The sequence below is a fragment of the Capra hircus genome, chromosome 7 (genome assembly GCF_001704415.2).
Source record: "Capra hircus breed San Clemente chromosome 7, ASM170441v1, whole genome shotgun sequence".
Classification (NCBI taxonomy): Eukaryota; Metazoa; Chordata; class Mammalia; order Artiodactyla; family Bovidae; genus Capra; species Capra hircus.
In genome coordinates this window covers 44,350,673-44,370,279 of record NC_030814.1, presented here as the reverse complement: position 1 = coordinate 44,370,279, position 19,607 = coordinate 44,350,673, and the positions used below count along the sequence as shown (strand labels likewise).

Here is a 19,607-nt window from a genome sequence, read left to right as displayed (position 1 = left end):
ACTGGGAGGTAGGAAGTAGGGGGTTTCTGAATAGCCCTGGCAAGGGCGGGGTTGTGGGTAGTGCTCCCTAATCACTGTGACTCCCACCTTGTTACAGCCCCCCATGGGTGAGGAGGGCAACCACAAGCGACACCCAGTGGCGGCAGGAGGTGGCAGCGGCGAGGGCAGGAAACGGTGCCCCTCCCAGTCTTCCAGCAGACCCACCAGCCAGCCCCCCACACCACCCACTGGCCAGCCCGTCCGGGAAGATGCCAAATGGACAAGCCAGCACTCGGATGCACAGACTTTGGGGAAGTGAAAAGCCCTTTAGCCCTGGGGTTTTGGGGGGAGAAGGGATGGAGAGGGTAGGTGAGCGTCTGTTGGGGTGCCCAGTCCCAGGAGAGGGGACAGAGAAGGGACAGGCCTGTAGTCATTAAGATGGGCCTTCGTGCTGAGTAGCAATGTGTATACCATTTGGGCTATCAGAGGTACCCCTGGGCAGGAGCCTCCACACACCCCCTTCCCTCTTCTCTTTCCATGACTCTTCTTCACATCCTAGCTTCTTCTAAGGGGGGGAGGGCAAGGGGGGAAATTTTTATATATATATATATATATATATATCAAGTTTTAAATTATTGATAGTTCGTCTGGATTACCAAAATCACTCTGCAGCCCTGCCCGCGGCTGGTAGGCCGCAACCCTGGTCCCCATCCACAGCTGCCTCCTGCTCCCCCTCAAGCCAACTATGCAGCCCACAAAAAGGCCCTGTGGGCCCCATTGCCCAGCACTGTTTCATAAAAGGCTCTGGCAGCGTCCCTGGGCCCTACAAGCACCAGCCCCTTGATCATCTGGGGCTTGCCATCGCCATGTTCTCTCCCTGCTGTCCCCATTACACCCTTCTGCCATCTTCTGGGAGGAGGAAACCAAAGGATCTAGAAGTGGGGGTGAGGGAAGGTTTCAGCCTCTCTACATCCCCCTCTCCCCATGCCCCTTACTCCAGCCCAGAGAGACGCTGCTCATACCAGAAAAGACTATTGAAAGATGATTTATTTTATTTTTCTCTGACCTTTCCATCCTTGGGGAAATGAAAAGAAAAAAAAAAAAAGACAAAATCGACCATAAAAGACCAAAAAAAAACCATCAGAAAACCCCCACCTAATCCACAGAAAGTGATGTCTTTCCCCTACTCTTGGGATTTTTTTTGTTTTGTTCTTGGAAATAGTATTTTTTTAAAAGTTGCCTTATTGTGGAGTGGGAATCTGAAATACCCAAATGCCTGTTTTCCTCCGTGGAGTCAACTTGAAGAGCTCGCACCTTCTCTGGATGTGCCTGGGCTGGATTGGTTAGAATCTGTCTCTTAACTGAGTTGCATGTATAGCACCTCCTGCCTGTAGGCAAGAGAGTTGGGAGTGGCTCAGATGAGAGCCGTGCCCAAATATTCCCGCTGTTGCGTCATTTGAGGCTGACACCCTGTGTCCACACGCTGCTGCCACTGTCGTGTCGTCGCTCTGCTTGCTGTTCCTTTCGCCAGGCTCCGTCCTGCCGTGACGCCCTTCATCCTGCCTTCGGAACCCCAAGGCCAAGTTTGCTTCAGATTGTTGGAGGACAGCGCTGGCCTGGATCTGGGGCACACTTGTCCTCAGCCTGACCGTCTTCCCCCACCTCAGAGGGGAAGGGTGAACACTTGGCAGCTGAGGCTTGGAAACATTGCTTGCATTCCCTCGATCGATCTCTGAGACCTCCAGGAGGCTTTGTCTCTTGAAAGGTGGAGAAGGATGCTGTTCTCCTCCCGTGGGCCGGGTGGGTTTGTCCATCTTGCATCACCCCTCTGCAAGCCATCTCTGCCCACCTTCCAGTTGACCCTGCCTAGGAACAAGTGATGAGGAGGCTTTGAGGGTATGGGTAATCCTGCCAGTTGGAGAAGCCCCATGGCCAGAAGGTATATGTGGACATAGAGTATGCCTGTCTTCACTTCTCCAGCCACTGACTGATTGTCTCGGGCTGTGAATGATTAGTGCAATGGCCGGTCTCCTGGCAGCTGCAGCTAGGGACGGTGACCCATGACTGGCCTTCACAGACTGGACTGGGGGCTGGGCGTGGGCATGATGACACACTCACCCCGAGGTGGTGGTGGTCATGCGCTCACACTCTCAGCTCTCTTCAACTGCTTCCTCTTTTGGGCCCTAAATTTGGGAGTAGAGGCCAGCATCTCAGGCTGGCAAGGGCTTGTCTTCTGTCTTGGGCACCTCACTGCTGTGCCACCCCGCCCACCCCAGCCTCCACCCTCCCATTATGGGGAAGCCCATCTCCATCCCTCTGAGCTGGTTGCCTAGAAGGCCAAGATGAGTGTCTGCTCTGTGCTCTGACAGTGGAGTCTGGGCCTCTCCCTTGCCAGCCCGGTGCCTGCCCCATGATGTACCACACACCGGACACCTGGACCCCCTCCTTCCCTTAATTGCCCCTTTTCCTTCGGGTTGCTCGACCCTGTACTGCTTCCAGCACCATAGTAACCTCAGTGTGTGTTCTCTGCTGGGTTTGGGGTCACAAGGAAGCCTTGAGAGTGTGGGCTGTTGTCTAGAGTTTACTCCCAGGCCAGGGGCCTGCCATCCTCTCCCTGACCCTCCCCACAGACACCCCAGAGAGAAGAAGCCCCTTTGGGGTGGGGAGGTGAGGACTTCATCTCAATACAGGCTGGGGAGGAGTGGGGGGGTGCTTTTTTTCTTCCTTTTTTATTTTGTGTGACATGTTTGGAGTTAATGTTGCAAAGAGTAGTTTACATCTTCACTTTCTGAAGACACTTGAATTTAGGACCGATGTATCTGTGACAAGCATGCAAGGAGTGGCAAAGGACATCAGGGCTTGCCACTTCACACCCACCATCCTCCATGGGGATCCAAGATCTGAGACAGAAGCGACAGCCTGCCCCAATCCTTCCATTCATCCTGTACCTTTCCAAGATGGGTCCACGCCAACATGATCTTTGGGCCTCAAACATCAGAAGGTCTGTGTACCTCAGCTCTGCTCAGGGGCAGGTTTCTCCCACTGTCTCCTGAACCTGGGAGGAAAGGCACTCTAGGTAGTGCCTGACGCTGCCGCAGCCTGGACCCCTTGGGCTCAGAGCCCAGCGAGGAGCCCCCATGTCAAAGTTGTTATGTTTTTCTGTTCTATTGTAGTTCTTCTTTCCCCTTTCCTGGTGATTGATTTTACAAAAGAAAGCTGCTCAGAAAGCCCTGGCAGTGGGAGGAGGGGCAAAGAAGACAACTAATTAGGGAGGGTGGGCTGGTTTTTTGCCAAAAGCCTGGGTCGAGTGGTCTGGATCACCCTCCCGAATGGGACCCCCCAAGTATCTCGTGTGTGAGGGTCCCAGGATTTGTCCCAGCCCCACCCTCTCCTTCAGCCACATTGATGGCAGAGGCAGAGAAGATCAGAACATGCAGCCCATTCTGACTGGAGAGGAAAACTTGTCATCTGGCTTTGCGGAGAAGGTTCCACCTTATGCTCATAGTACATTATCTTTACCATGTGCTAGGATATCACATTTACAAGGAAAAAAAATGTAAAATACTTGAATGAGCTTGTATTATAACATTAATATTATTGAGAGTATCTGCTTTTCAGGCTGAAGTGATTCATTCATTATTCTAGTCCTGCTTTAGTCGTTTGTAATTTGTGGTAATTATGCTTTTCTTTTTAATACAAAAAAAATGTATAAAAATAAAAACTTGAAAAGGCAAAAAAAAGCAGCCTGGCTGGTCTCCCATGAAGGGGTATGGCTATTGGGTGTGTTGGGTGGAGCCTGGTTCACGTTCTGACCTCAAATCCGTGGGAACCTGCCCTCACATGAGCACGTGGGAACCTGCCCTCACATGAGCACATGGAACCTCTCCAGGGCCCTTTCCTGACAGTGTCTGAGGCTCCTGGCGCGCTCAGGTGCTTCCTCAGGGGTCTGCAGAACTATGTGTCTTGAGCTCATGTCTCTGCCTTGTGTCTGAGGGCAGGGGAGCTATAGCCAGTGCCATAGACAAGAGTACTCCCCAGGCCAGTAGCTGGAATTCCAGGATTTCATGCACTGGCTGTGGCTTGGTGTTGTATCAGGACACAGCCAGGAACATAGAAGCTGCTGTGGTTCCTTGCTGAGCACACTTCCCTATGGGCTGGAGAGGAGGAGCAGCGCTCTGGCCCGACGGAATCCAGAGCAGCCCCGGATATGCCTGGGAAGGAAGGACGAGCACCCCCACCAGGACTGGTCTCCAGGCTGCTGATGGCTTTTGTCTGACCCATGAGGCCGGGCACCAGCAGTAGTGACCGAATGCCAGTCTGGCTGTAGTGTGTACTGACGAAACTAAAACTGGGCCTTATTCACTAGCTGTTAAGTGTCCTGGGCCTGGCACGTCAGCATCCCTTCACAAATGGTTTTCCAGATAGCTCGCCTTGTGTCTGGAGAGTAGGGACTTTAACACCACCGATGGCCTGCAGGGGGCAGAGGTGAGTCCAGGAGACACCAGCCAGGGCTTCTGCAGGCCTCTCTGGAAGAGGGACCGCACTTCTGTCGCCTGCTGGGAACACTGAACGAGGCTGGGGGGCTGGGAGGGCGGAGTGTTCCTTGTGCTGCTGTGACTCCCACATGCCACGAGGTCATGATGCCAGAACAACTCAGAAGTATCCACTGCAGGTCAAAGGAGACCAGTTGATTTCTCATGCTTTCTGCTTTCACATTTTCTGGTGGGAAGGTTGAGACTTCAGCCTTTGCTGGAACCTATTTGGTAACCGGTCTGAGGGCCAGCCCAACCACCTGCCCAAGAAACAGGGTGAGACCTGAGGCCCTTCATCCCTCTGCAGCCTGACACTACCTTCAGGCTACAGACCTGAAAGGGAGGAAGACCTCCATTCCTTTTTCTACACACTCCTCACTCTGGACCCTTGCTAAGTTCACTGAAAATGGGCTGCTCTCCAGTTGTCTATTTGTAGGACGGATTGTGGGTGTGGGCCAACAGCCGTGAGCACGCACAGCACTAATGCTCCAGAAGCTATATACCACCAGCTAAAGGTGCCCGGTCCCAGGGAGGAGTTGGGGGTCCCCCCAGGCCCCAGGGGGTGGCGGCCTGGTAAGTTGGTTGGCCTCCCGGGCAGGTCCTCTGGGTCTGTCTCATAGGAAGAGGTCCTCTTTGATAGTCCTGCCTGGAGACGAGGCCTTTTCAGACATGGAAGTATTTCATAAAACTACAGCAGGTGGTTATTCTAGAGAGAGGAGAACTGAAAGTTCAGGAAAATACTGGACCTTGGGAACTAATAATGGTGTCCTTTCAAGTAGGAGTGGTCTTCACCTTTATCTTGGGAGCCAGGGGGTTCTGGGCAATGTTGGGGACTGCCCTGGGAACCCAGGGTAGGGGTGGCTTCCACCGGGCAGCTCTGTGGTTTCGTTGTAGACAGGTCTCATCAGAAAAGGCATTGCAGCTAAAATTATCCCGTGAAAAGGGTGCTGAAACAACTGGTTCATCATTTGGGTGGAAATGAGGATTTTATCCACTGTTCAGATGTGTATTTGCTACCTTATTGGAGGAAGAGAGTGCTAGCCCTTTTGGTCCTTTACACAGGGGATACTAGGGTACCTCAGTTGGGTGTCCTCCAAGGTCAGCACTCTGACCCATCCTTCTGTGGTGACAAGGGCCCCAGCTGAGCAGGGCCGCAGGCTTTGCCCTTTGAGTCTGTGAGTGGCTGAAGGTGTTAGGGTAACCTCTGCGCCTCTATATTTCAGTTATCCTGGAAGAAGCTACTGTGACTTATTTTTCTCTTCAGAGGAGGCTGATGTACAATTGCAGTGGGCTAAGTTGAATGGGGCATTTGTGTGTGTATGTGTGTAATCCCAGAACTGCGGCCAGGGTGTCCTAACCCTGTCCTGAGTAGGGTATGAGAGAGGCTTTAGGGGACAGGAAGGGACAAAGCAGCATCTGGTTCCCTCATCCCCTGGTGCCAGGAGCAAGGATGGCTGCAGGCATGCAGCTCCCTGCCACCTTGTCATTCTGTGTCCTGCCAGGGCCACCAAGGGATCATTTGGGGTGCCTGTCCCCTTCCATTGGAGAGGACCAGTGGGCTCCCCAGGAACCCTCTCCAGTAGCTTCTTCCCTCTGCCTGGCCTGCATTCCGGGAAGATGTATTTTTTCCTTCTTTCTGTGAATGCTTGGACCCATTGTGGATAACAGGAGCAGTTGGGGGAGCCCTAGTCTCTGTGGCTCTGCTTTTCCAGGAAGCTGATCTTCCCTGCCCTCGTAGGGTCGTCATCAGAGTGTGTGGCTGAAGGAGCAAGCTGTTAGATGTGAGTAGGAGTCCTCAGGCATAGCAGAGGACTCTGCTGAGGGGATGACCAGTGTGGAACTACAGCTGTTTGTTAGTCCGTCATCTTCAGAGGATCGGGTATGCTCTCAGAGAGTGGGGTGAAGCCCAGCAGGATCATGTGTCTCTTGTAGGCCTTGGTCTGCCTAAACACGATGTCAGTCCCATGGTGGTAGTCCAGCATCCCCAGAGCAGCATAGCACTGGTCAACCCTGGAGGAGACAGGAGGGTGCTGAAGCCTAGTGTGCTCATGTCCATTTCACCTGTGCCCACCTGAGCCTTCCTGTCCCCACCATGCCCACCACCTGCTTCTGAGTCACCCAAGTGGGTGTGCACAGATTGCTGGGCCCCTCCAGAGTGAAAATTGATGCTTTCCCTTTGAAAAGCTCTCTCTCTGATTTAATGCACACAAGTCAGAACCTGCAGCAGAGCCTGCTTGTTGAGGTAGGTTCTGGAATCCATCAGATTCCCCTGGAACACAGTAAATGCAGTTGCCAGGCCCTGTTTCCCCAGAGGCTTTGATTCTGTGTATCTGAAGTGGAACCCCAGAGCCTGCATTTGAAAAAAGCATCTCAGGTGATTTCTGATGCAGGAGGGTCCTAGACCACACTGCTGAGACTGGAGGCTTTCAGAAAGCGCACAGCTCCCCTTGAATTACCTGCAGGTATTGTGCATACATGCATTTTTCTGGTAGTGCCCATAGCTTATGCTATATACTCAAAGGGTCCAGGTGTAAATGGAGCTTAAACAGTGGCAAGGAAGATCCAGTGTCAGAACCAAAATGGCAAGGTGATCTGGGTCCCAGGATGGTGGTTATTGTGCTGACCCCAGACACGTCTCCCTCCACTAGACCCACATTTACACTGAGACACCAGTGTCTGCTGTCAGGAGCTCCAGGAATAAAGGTGAGTGTTAACTGTCCAGAGACCCAAAGTGGGGAGGGGTGCCTAACTTTTGATGGTGGTAGTCATGGAATTCAGGTGAAGGCAAGAAAGGTAGGTGGTAGCCACAGTGGGAGATCACGGTGAAGATGAGGGCCAAGGAAGTCCACGTGGTGATGGAGGGCAAGTGGGAGCCCATTACTGTTTGCCGGCAGCATGTTGATCTGCAAGGAGAGAGCTGTCTGAGGGGGCTCTGAGGGGAGGAAGGGAACCAAGGTGGATGGCCCCTTCCCTCAGAGTGGTACCAGGAAGACTTCCTGACTCAGATCTGGGGAAGATGAATGAATTTCTGGACCTTAATTTACTGGAGTCTTTCAGGTTTCCTGCTGGCTCAGACCATAAAAAGAATCCGCCTGCAAGGCAGGAGACCTAGGGTTGATTCCTGGGTTGGGAAGATCTCCTGGAGAAGGGAATTCCATGGACAAAGGAGCCTGGCAGGCTACAATCCATGGGGTCCCAAAGAGCTGGACACAACTGGGTGAATTTCAAGCAACTTTCAGCCTGAAATCTAGGACAAGATATTAACTATTTGAACCTCAATTTCCTCATTATCAGAATGGTTGTTTCTAAATGCTTGTTGGGAGGACTAAATGAGATAACTCACATTAGGCATCTGGCTTTTCCTTGGATATGCCAGTATAAATGGTAGCTGTGGAAGGGGCAGAAGAAAGAAACTCCCACTGTGGTCCCATTTTGTGCAGGAGACCTTAGCTTAAGGAAGGGGATTGGGGCCCTCTGTCCTCTCCTCTGGGGAAGCCAAGCTCTACTCACCACATGTTCAATAGGGTGGACAGATAGACAGGTTGCAGTGATGGGTACTGTCCACTCGTGGTGTTTCTTACGGATTTTCTTATGGAGTTTTGGGTGGTGAAGGAAAGATGGTTACCAGTGGTGGTGAAAGATAGTTACCAGTTCATAATTTGCCAGCCTCCCTCTCCCCATCCCTGATCAGAACTTGAGAAAGCAAAGGTAAAAACTGAGGTTACATACAAGGAGCAAAGTTGAAAACACACTGAATTGGCACCCAGACAGACCTGCCTTTGCGTTTTTGTGGTGCATAATTTGAGGAGGGTGACGTAGCTTGTCTTTGCCTCAGTTGTATGAGCTGCAAAGTGGATGATGGCCAGAAAGGATTCCTTAGGGGAATGAATGGGAAACTGCCCTGTCACAGGCATAAATGGGAGTTCCAGACACTCCTGGGTTGTCTTGGGTTGCCAGCTATGGAGCATAGAGTGGTCTTCCTGTTACCTAGATAACAAGAGGCTTTCCAGGCCAGGTGGTGGTGTCCCATCCCCACAACTCCAAGGAGGCCTTGTTTCCTGGGTGATAGGTGGACCTGGAGAGTGAGGTGCTGGCTGTGATCAGGAGTGCGCTCACCAGTGTGAGTAGCAGAATAGCACTTCCTCAGTCAGAGTGAAGATGACCAGCTCCAGGAGGAACCAGTGGAAGGTGGGGAGCTCTCGATGGCAGGGGTGTCCCCACAACTTGAGGATGGGATAGAGTGAGACCAGCATGGGAAGAGAGATCACGAATTGATTGAAGAGAATCATGAGGAGAGCCTGGCGTGGTTTCATGGGATCCACCTGTGAAGGGAAAGAAGGAAGGAAGGAAGTGGACAAGAGTATAAGCAGGTCTTTGTCTTCTGGAAACCAGGCTCCCCTGTGGACTCTTCTCAGGAGGCCCTCGCTCTGGGCTGGGTGCTAGGAGTAATGCCCGGCTGGAGCTGGCAGCCCCCGAGTGTGGACCAGCTTGGGGGAAGCCACCTGGTCATGCCCTGCTTTTGGTAAGTCCCCTCCCGCAGCCTGAGTGTCTGTCTGAACTTGCCTGCTGCTTCCTCCTTCTACGACTTCCACCGCTGTCCTCCCCATTTCTCGCCCAGGCCCAACCCCATGTATTCACACAGGCACCTTAGGGAGCGTGGAGAAGGCGGTCAGCCTGACTCCTTCTTCAGCCTTTTGGCCCCTGGTCATCCAGGGAGGCTTGACCAGGGTCAGGTGCAGAGATCGAGGTGATGTGCCTCCTCAAGTGGTCTAGCCTCGCCTCACCAGGCCCAAGCGAAGACGGATTTGAGTCAGAGAGCTGCAATCTGGCCTCTTGACCAACTTGTGTAAGTGGGTCTTCCTGCTGTTCAGGGTGGTACTCACCCTCAGTGACCTCAGCTCAGGATGGGGGCCTGCCTGAGCATTCTCCCACTTCACCTGGCCCCACATGCTCACACCCCATTGGGCCTTAATGCTGCAGCCAACCTTTCCTTGGGGACAAGTCACCCCCTTTCCCTTCATGCAATCTAGTCTCACTACATCAGGCCCTAGTGAAGAAGGAGCCAGGGAGCTGCTATATGGCCTCTTGACCAACTTGTTCCAGGGAATAGCCCCATGACCACAGGTCACTTGCTGGTCCTAATGAACTGGTTTGGGGGTGTCAGAAAGGATTTCTTCCTGAGAAATTTCCACAAGCTGGAGGTGTATTGCCCCAAGGCAAGGCCAGGTTCAGAGTGGTCCTTATACTTCAGGCCTGGCTCTCTGGCTTCTCCAAGCGCTGTGTGTATTGAGGAACCAGAACTCAGTCTCTAAACCTTCAGTTTCATCCCATGGCAAAGCCAAGTCTGGCCAGCCTCATTTCAAACCACCTATAGAGGAAGTAAAACACCTCTTCTGGCAACCTTGACCAGAAGGAGAGTGTGATGTATGATCACTCATTCATTATATTTATGGAGTGCTTTCTGTGTTCCTGGCAGTGTGTTGTGTGCCGGGAAGAAAACGGAACAAAACAAATTCCTGCCCTCACTGAACTTATACGCTTACCATTTTAAATAGAATGATCAGGGTAAGCTTTATTGATGGTGAGATTTGAACAAATGATGACGAGGAAACATTTATGGAAGGGGAGTGTGTTGGGGTAAAGCGAAGAGCTGGTAGAAGGCTCTAAGGCGTCGCACTCCTGCCATCTTCGGCTGGAGAGGAGTGAGCAGTGGGGTGAGGAGTGGGAAGGTGAGGTCAAGAGGTGGGGAGGAGACAGTGCATAAGGACCCCTGAAGCCATGCTGAGGACTTGGACTTTTACTCCAAGAGAAGTAGATGTCATCCCAGGGTCCTGAGCCCAGAAGTGACAGCACGTACAGGCTTACTCTGGCTGCTGTGTTGGGAATAGACGGTAGGAGACCAAGAACAGAAGTGGGGGGGCTAATTAGAATTGCAAAAATACACACAGGAGAGGACAGTGGCGCAGATCAGGGGGGTAGCAATGGAGGTGGTGAGAAGTGGTTGGATTCCGGAGGTTTCCTGATAGGCTGGATATGGAGTGTGAGGGAAAGAACATTCTCAAGAGTGACTCCAAGGCTTTGGGTGTGAGAAGCTGCCCAACTCAGATGGGGGAGGCTGTGGGGAGCAAAGACTTTGGAGGGAGTAGAAGTTCAGAAATGGTCTATAGATCATGTTGGATTGGAGATGTCTATGAGGCAGGTGGATATTTGATCCTGGATCAGGAGAGAGTCTGGGTTTGAGAGCTACATGTGTGTGAGCTGTCAGAGTTTAGGTGCTGTTTAAAATCATGACACTGAAGAAACAAGGACAGAGAAGCAGACCAAGGCTGAACCCTGGGTGTCAACATTAAGAGGCTGGGGAGATTAGGCTGAGGTGGAGCCAGAAAGCAGGCTGGGAAGGGGTAAGCTATGAGGCTGGAGGACAGAGCAGGGCCTTGAGAGCCAGTAGAAGCTGCAACAGGGCGCCAGGGAGCAACTGTGAAAACAGCCCTGTGAGGTCTAATGAGACAAGCCTGTGACGGGGACATTGGCGACCTGTACATTCTGAAGGAGCCATGGAGGTTAAGGCCTGGTGGGAGGAAGTTTCTAGCTAGAGTAGGTGAGAGGATAGTTTTGTGTTTATTTGTACGAGGTAGGAAGGATTTAGAGTTTTATGATGTCTTAGTTTCAAACAAACCAAAAAATTATAGATGCATAGATACTTATATTTTTATATATAGCAAAAGCACACATTTTGAACTGTTTAAAGCTGGTGAATCTAGGTAAGGTAAAGTCGCTCAGTCGTGTCCGACTCTTTGCGACCCCATAGGCTGTAGCCTACCAGGCTCCTCTGTCCATGGGATTTTCCAGGCAATAGTACTGGAGTGGATTGCCATTTCCTTCTCCAGGGGATCTTCCCGACCCAGGGATCGAACCCAGCTCTCCCACATTGTAGACAGACGCTTAACCGTCTGAGCCACCAGGGAAGTCCTAGGTGAATCTAGGTGGTGGGTAAATGAGTGATCAGGGTACTACCTTTTCACCTTCTGTATATGTGTTTTCCATTCTTCATAGTGTGAAATGATGGGGAATAAGAGTAGACAGAGAGGAACTGGAAACTGTAGAGACAACTCTGCAAAGGGGACCAAAAACAGTGGGAGTGGGAGTGCGTATGGGAGAGGGAGGTAACAGATTTGAGTTTGGTTTCGTTTTTAAGCTGGGATAAATTATAGCAGGTTTGTGATAAAGCAGAGAGTAAGAGAGCGCGCGCTAATGAAGTAATGGTCAAAATTCTCCAAGCCAGGCTTCAGCAATACGTGAACCATGAACTTCCAGATGTTCAAGCTGGTTTTAGAAAAGGCAGAGGAACCAAGATCAAATTGCCAACATCCGCTGGATCATCAGGAAAGCAAGAGAGCTCCAGAAGAACATCGATTTCTGCTTTATTGACTATGCCAAAACTTTTGACTGTGTGGATCATAATAAACTGTGGAAAATTCTGAAGGAGATGGGAATACCAGACCACCTGACCTGCCTCTTGAGAAACCTGTATGCAGGTCAAGAAGCAACAGTTAGAACTGGACATGGAACAACAGACTGGTTCCAAATAGGAAAAGGAGTATGTCAAGGCTGTATATTGTCACCCTGCTTATTTAACCTCTATGCAGAGTACATCATGAGAAACGCTGGGCTGGAAGAAGCACAAGCTGGAATCAAGATTGCCAGGAGAACTATCAATAACCTCAGATATGCAGATGACACCACCCTTATGGCAGAAAGTGAAGAGGAACTAAAAAGCCTCTTGATGAAAGTGAAAGAGGAGAGTGAAAAAGTTGGCTTAAAGCTCAACATTCAGAAAACGAAGATCATGGCATCTGGTCCCATCACTTCATGGGAAATAGATGGGGAAACAGTGTCAGACTTTATTTTTCTGGGCTCCAAAATCACTGCAGATGGTGATTGCAGCCATGAAATTAAAAGACGCTTACTCCTTGGAAAGTTATAACCCACCTAGACAGCATATTCAAAAGCAGAGACATTACTTTGCCAACTAAGGTCCGTCTAGTCAAGGCTATGGTTTTTCCAGTAGTCATGTATGGATGTGAGAGTTGGACTATAAAGAAAGCTGAGTGCCAAAGAATTGATGCTTTTGAACTGTGGTTTTGGAGAAGATTCTTCAGAGTCCCTTGGACTGCAAGGAGATCCAATCAGTCCATCCTAAAGGAGATCAGTCCTAGGTGTTCATTGGAGGAACTGATGCTGAAGCTGAAATACTTTGGCCACGTGATGCGAAGAGCTGACTCACTTGAAAAGACCCTGATGCTTGGAAAGATTGAGGGCGGGAGAAGAAGGGAATGAGAGAGGATGAGATGGTTGGATGGCATCACCGACTCAATGGACATGAGTTTGTGTAAACTCTGGCAGTTGGTGTTGGACAGGGAGGCCTGGCCTGCTGCAGCTCATGAGGTCGCAAAGAGTTGGACATGACTGAGCGACTGAACTGAACTGAACCGAAGAGAGCAAGAGAGGAAAAATGAAAAGAATGCAAGAAAGAGAAGGAATAATTGCTGGAGTAAACAAGAGGTGGTGGCTGCAGTATACAGATGGTAGAGGAACAGCTGGAGGAGGAACAAGGGGAGATCACATGCTGCCCCAGGTGGGCAGGGAGAGCATGCGTGCAGTTGCTCCCCGCAGGCTGCAGTGGTGCGAGGCTGTGAAGGGTCTCTTCTACTTGAAGGCAAAGCCATAATCTAGGAGGATGTGTTGAGGATTTGAAGAGGGAGGAGAAGCATGAACTAGCTATCCTGTCCAGAAGAGAGGGAGGGTAAGCAGAGCGTGGACTGGTTTTATAAAATCTGGCAGCTCTATTCAATTGGTTGAATGAAATAATCAGGAAGGAGTCCCTGCTTAAAAAACAACCACCAAGCACACAGACAGAATTCATGATGGTGGGGTTATCCATTGTTTCAGCAGCTGTGTCCTTCCCAAACAAGGCCAACTGATACCTGTCAGCGTCTGCCATTGCTGTCCCTGCTCCCGTGGGTAAGGGGAGACCTGCCTGACTTCTCTGGGGCTTGGTCAGTGCTGGACTGAGACAGTCATTTCTGTTCCTAAAATGCTGACCCAGGTGTCAAGGGCCAGAACAGGCAGGTGGAGAGCCAAGTCTAGGGGTCAGGAGACCAGACATGAGTCTTGACTGGCTGGCTCTGAGATTTGAGACATATTATGTACTCTCTCTAAGCTTCTAATCTGGGGGAGCCTTTTGCAGAAACACTGGGCTCGCACTGGCCATGCTCTGTCTGGGGCTGGCTAGCAGAGTGTGGAGGTCGCAGCTTCAGCCGCTGCTCTCTGTGCTCCAGCCTGCAGAAGCTGCAGCAGCAACACTTACACAGCCATTGTTGTCAACCTGAATTCGGTAGCGGGAGATGAAGTTAGGCTTTCCAGTCTCCACCACCAGGAGAAGTCCACTGAAGGGCCAGTAGACCAGAAGAGGCACTTGGGTGACACCTAAAGTTAGAAAGCAGAAGGAAAACATCAGGGCAACTTCCGGAGCTGGCAGGGTAAGTATTCCCTGAACACACGCTCGGTGGTGACTGAGGTTGCACTGTGCGCAGGCCCAGGGCCGGGGCCCTGCTTTTAGTCTTCAGGTGACAAGCCCGCTCTGAAAGCTGCCATGGGTCACTTAAGGAGTGTCTCTATCTCTTTTCTTAGCTGTAGTACGGGGGCAATAGACTTCTAGGTGGTTTGAGACAGAACAACAAAACATTATAAGATGTGTGATGCACTCCACGTAGAAATGACTTTTGGGTCTCTGCCCACTGAGCCCAAAGAATAGCCGAGGAAGGGAGAAGCAGGGGGAGACCAGTTCAGCTCATGACGGGCACTCGGGTCACCCAGTCCTCATGAGCCTATGAGGCCATGAGCAGAGGGAGCTCAGGTGTCCAGTGGGCATTTTCCAAAGTGGAAAACCCACCTCTGAGGGGCTCCCTGGTTAAACAATCTTCACACCCTGCCCTCTTAGAGAGTCAGGGTCCAGACCAGTATGGTAACAGCTCTGATATTTCCTGCTTGACTTTGTTAAACTCAGCCTTTCCCAGGCTTTTCTGTTTCCAGTACGGTTTTCTCAGATAGCTCAGAAGAGGATGGCCATACGTCCCTGTCTGCCCAGGACAGTTTCAATTTACATCTATGATTCCAGCATCATTCTTAACAACCCCTCCTTTACTCTCACATGTGACCCATTTGGATGATACCTTGTGTGGTCTCCTCCCAGCCCCATTAACCTCCTACAGAAATGCTGTTGTCCTACAGGATGTTTTAGAAAATGCCGATCAACACAAATTTAGATAGGGCTCTTGGTCTGGATCCCCCTTTTCCATGAAGTCACTCCAAATATCTCTGATCTCCTCCGGTGAACAAATAAGCACTTTGTCCACCGCAAGTGGCCGTAACCAGGTGACATCACAGTGTTACCTAACTCTTGTGCTGTTCACTGTATTTTCCCTTGACTTGCTGCCTCCTCTGCTTTCAGCATCCTGAGGAGCAAGGGTGTTTTCCTCCGTTCTCTCTCTCTGCCTTCCATCCTCCTCTAGTAGCCCTCTGGCTCCATCAGCTGAGCACCATGGCTTGTGCCAGCCAATACCTGGAAAGTATTTGGCCAACACAGTGGGGAAATGTGACTGGCATAAAGGTCCTCAGGGCAGTTTGGCCCTTAGGCCTAGTGGGCCATCCATCGAGGTGCCTGCCTCCCTGTTCATCCAAGGGCTCCTTGAGGAATACAGAGTGAAAATCACAAGAGGTGTCTTGAGCATGTTTTTTCAGCCCTAACTTGTCAAATTGCCAATATTTTTCCTCTCTTGTATTTGCTAATCACTGCCTATCACAGGATAGGTAGTTTCCCCATCATTGTAACAGAGACATAAAATGTTTTCCCACCACTCTCCCCATGTACATTTGTAATTTGCATTGTGTTTTTCAGTGAGTCCTTAAGATTCCATTAACCCGTCATGTTTAATATTTAGCCCATTTTCAGAGTTTTCTTTCTGAAGAAAACAGTCATCAGGAACATGAGACAATTTATTTCTCTCTACGTTTGCTTTGTGACACTGGCACATTTTTATCTCCCCTTCTAGGCTGTGACATAGTTTTGGTTGAGGTTTGTTTTGTAGTCATTTTCTTCCAGTCAGACTGTGACATAATTTGAACGGGGTAGCTAGAGTATGTTAATACTTTATCTTAAATTTCCCTATATCCTACTTATGAGTTTGGCACAAAGTCGCTTAATAAGTACTATTTGAGTGAATGCATGTATAATTGAGGACAGTCACTATTGTAGATAATGCTGTTATAGATATCTAGCTTAAAATAGCTTTTTCTTCTACTCTGTTTCCTTAGTACTCTTTAGAGCAAGTGGCACTATCAGTAAATATTTGCTGATTGAACACATGCTGTCAGGTCCCAAGAGCTGGGGTGCATCAGCTCCAAGGACACAGCCTCACATGAGATGCAGCAGCCCTCCGTGCTTGTGAGCCTGATGTCTGGAAGCTGGAGTACTGCTCTCACATGCTTTCGTTTATATATAAACTTTTTAAATTTTTCTATTTTTGTGTATGTAGGAAATGTCTCAAGATCTTTTTTTTTTAATTCATTTTAAATTGAAGGATAATTGCTTTACAGTATTGTGTTGCTTTCTGCCAAACATCAACATGAATCAGTCAGAGGTTTACCTGCGTTCCTTCCTTCTTGACCCTCCCTCCCAGCTCCCTCTCCATCCCGCACCTCTTGGAAGTTACAGAGTTCTGGTTTGAGTTCCCTGAGTAATACAGCAAATTCCCATTGGTATCTATTTTATAAATGGTAATGTGTGTTTACATGTACTCACTCCATACATCCTACCCTCTCGTTGCTGCCCACTTCTGTGTGCATAAGTCTGTTCTCTCTGTCTTTGTGTCCTCTACTACCCTGCAAATAATTTATTTCATCAGTACCATCTTTCTGGATCCCATATGTATACATTAGTATACAATATTTATTTTCCTCTTTCTGACTTACTTTACTCTGTATAATAGGCTCTAGGATAATCCACTTCACTAGAACTGACTCAAATATGTTCCTTATTATGGCCGAGTACTATTCCATTGTATATAATTACCACATCTTCCTTATCCATTCATCTGTCAGTGGACCTCTAGATTGCTTCCATGTCATAGGTATTGTAAACAGTGGTGCAATGAACATTGGAGTACATGTGTCTTTTAAGTTTTGGTCTCCTCAGGGTATATGCCTAGTAGTGGGATTGCTGGGTCATATGGGTGGTTTTATTCCTAATGTTTTAAGGAATCTTCATACTGTTTTCCATAGTGGCTGTATCAATGTACATTTCCACCAACAGTACAAGAGGATTCCCTTTTCTCTACACCTTCTCCAGCATTTATTATTTATAGATTTTTTTAAGGTCCATAATTTTTTATTTTTTGTATTTTCATTCATCTTCCCTCTTTATTGAATTTTGATCATCTTTTTTTTGGATAATGATGGTCATTCTGACCAGTGTGAGGTGATATCTCATTGTAGTTTTGATTTGCATTTCCCTAATAATAAGCCATGTTGAGCATCTTTCATGTATTTATTAGCTATCTGCATGTCTTCTTTGGAGAAATGTCTGTTTAGGTCTATTGGCCACTTTTTGATTGGGTTGTTTGTCTTTCTGGTATTGACTTGTATGAGCTGCCTGTATATTTTGGAAATTAATCTTTTGTCAGTTGTTTCATTTACTATTATTTTCTCCCATTCTGAGGGTTGTCTTTTCACCTTGTTTATAGTTTCCTGTGTTATGCAAAAGCTTTTAAATTAATTAGGTTCCATTTGTTTATTTCTGTTTTTATTTCCATTACTCTAGGAGGTGGGTAATAGAGGATTTTGCTATGATTTATGTCATAGGGTGTTCTGCCTATGTTTTCCTCTAAGAGTTTTATAGTTTCTGGTCTTACATTTAGGTCTTTAATCCGTTTTTAGTTTATCTTTGTGTATGGGGTCATCCTTTTACACATAGCTAGCTGTCCAGTTTTTCCAGCAGCACTTATTGAAGAGACTATCTTTGCCCCATTGTATATTTTTGCTTCCTTTGTCAAAAATAAGCTACCTGTAGGTGCATGGGTTTATTTCTGGGTATATTTATTTCATGGGCATATTTATTTATACCCTGTTCCATTGGTCTATATTTCTGTTTTTGTCAGTACCATACTATCTCGATGACTAGTTTCATACTATAGTCTGAAGTCAGGAAGGTTGATTCCACCAGCTCCAGCCTTCTTTCTCAAAATTGCTTTGGCTATTCAGGGTCTTTTATGTTTCCATATGAATTGTGAGATTTTTTAATTCTAGTTCTGTGAAAAATGCCATTGGTAATTTGATAGGGATCACATAGAATCTGTAAATTACATTTGGTAGTATAGTCATTTTCACAATATTGATTCTTCCTACCCAGAAACATGGAATATCTCTCCATATGTTTATGTTGTCTTTGGTTTCTTTCATCCGTGTCTTAAAGTTTTCTGAATACAGCTCTTTTGTCTTCTTTGGTGGGGCTTCCCTGGTGGCTCAGAAGGTAAAGAATCTGCCTGCAAAGCAGGAGACCTGGATTCAGTCCTTGGGGTTGGAAGATCCCCTGGAGAAGGGAATGGCAACCCACTCCAGTAATGCCTGGAGAACTCCATGGACAGAGGAGCCTGGCAGGCTACAGTCCATGAGATCACAAGGAGTCAGACACGGCTGAACGACTTAGGTAGGTTGATTCCTAGGTATTTTTTATTCTTTTTGTTGCAGTGTGAATGGGATTGATTCCTTAATTTCTCTTTCTGATTTTTCATTGTTAGTATATAGATATGCAAGAGATTTCTGTGTATTGATTTTTATATCCTGCAACTTTGCTAAATTCACTGATTAGCTCTAGTCATTTTCTGATAGAATCTTTAGGGTTTTCTGTGTATAGTAATTTTCTGATAGAATCTTTAGTTTTCTGTGTATAGTATCATGTCATTTGCAAACAATGAGAGTTTTACTTCTTTTCCAATCTGGATTCGTTTTATTTCTTTTTCAATTATTTTTTATTCCTTTTATTTCTTTTTCAATTATTTTTTATTCCTTTTATTTCTTTTTCCTCTCTGTTTGACATAGCTAGGGGGATGTGTCAAGTTCTTTTTCTCAAGTTCCTTAAACATCCATTCAAGATTGCCCACAAATGTAGTACTCTTTGGGATTACCACTGTCTTTAGGTCCTCTTTCCTTAGAGTAATAAACTGAGAAGTCTCAGAGTAGAGAACAAAACAAACAGAATTAAGCTATAACCCGTACCCACCCTAAGGGCTGGTGTCTGGGAATCTTACCTAGAACGTAGAGGAGCCACTCCTTCCCTTCAAATGTAGACAGCAACCTCTCCCACTGGGCTTGCCAAAAGTAGCTGGAAGCACCCCAAAATCTCTGAAAATGCCTTGAAAGAAAACTCATTCATGTTTCTGAGTGAAGACTGGTAGGTGGACAGCTCCTGAATCCATGCTCTGCCCGCAGATCTCCACCGCAAGGCCCGCAGATCCTGAATTAGAGCCAGCCGAGCAGACTCACCCTATGACACAGTTCCAGTGGATCATCAGCAAGAGAAGGCTGGAGCCCAGGATGAAAGCCATCCTCCTCATGGAGCCCCAGCTGTGCCCCTTCTAGGGGAGGACCAGAAAATGCCAGGCCCCAACCAGACTAGTGCCTTCTCAGGCAGCTCCCTGCTGAAGCCTCGCAGGAGTGATGGGCCATCGGGTTCTTAGTCATGCCAGCATGGCACATCTGCTGACCTTTCTGAGCTTCCATAGGAGGCTCTTCCTTGTCAAGAGCTCTCAAGCTTGTGCGGAGGTGAGCATGAAAGTTAGAGCTTAAGGGTGGAGGGAAGGAAGAGCGCACACCTGCCTCAGAGAATCTAGCAGGCAGTTTTGTCACCTAGATAATGACATATGAGTCTTCCAAGAGCCATGGGATTTCATGACCAGTCCTCGTGTTGAACAGAGATGCAGATTTTCTATACACGGCTATCACTTGGGAGCTTTTAAAAAATCCCAATATGCAGGCTTCTTC

The 19,607-nt window shown here is 48.4% G+C and overlaps 2 protein-coding genes across 2 annotated transcripts in view; one reads left to right on the top strand and one right to left on the bottom strand.

Annotated features, from left to right (window-relative positions):
• LARP1 (La ribonucleoprotein domain family member 1) overlaps positions 1 to 3,719 on the top strand; it is a 61,721-nt gene extending 58,002 nt beyond the window's left edge. Inside the window, exon 19 of the mRNA XM_018050127.1 lies at positions 98 to 3,719. Coding sequence (XP_017905616.1) covers positions 98 to 298 — 201 coding nt within the window. The 3' untranslated portion in view covers positions 299 to 3,719. The remainder of the gene's footprint in view (positions 1 to 97) is intronic.
• The window catches only part of FAXDC2 (fatty acid hydroxylase domain containing 2), a 26,381-nt gene continuing 13,138 nt past the window's right edge, over positions 6,365 to 19,607 (bottom strand). Inside the window, exons 5-11 of the mRNA XM_018051641.1 lie at positions 19,110 to 19,201; positions 18,875 to 18,978; positions 13,879 to 13,997; positions 8,630 to 8,833; positions 7,855 to 8,129; positions 7,262 to 7,507; positions 6,365 to 6,521 (exon numbers count right to left, since the gene is read on the bottom strand). Coding sequence (XP_017907130.1) covers positions 6,365 to 6,521; positions 7,262 to 7,507; positions 7,855 to 8,129; positions 8,630 to 8,833; positions 13,879 to 13,997; positions 18,875 to 18,978; positions 19,110 to 19,201 — 1,197 coding nt within the window. The remainder of the gene's footprint in view (positions 6,522 to 7,261; positions 7,508 to 7,854; positions 8,130 to 8,629; positions 8,834 to 13,878; positions 13,998 to 18,874; positions 18,979 to 19,109; positions 19,202 to 19,607) is intronic.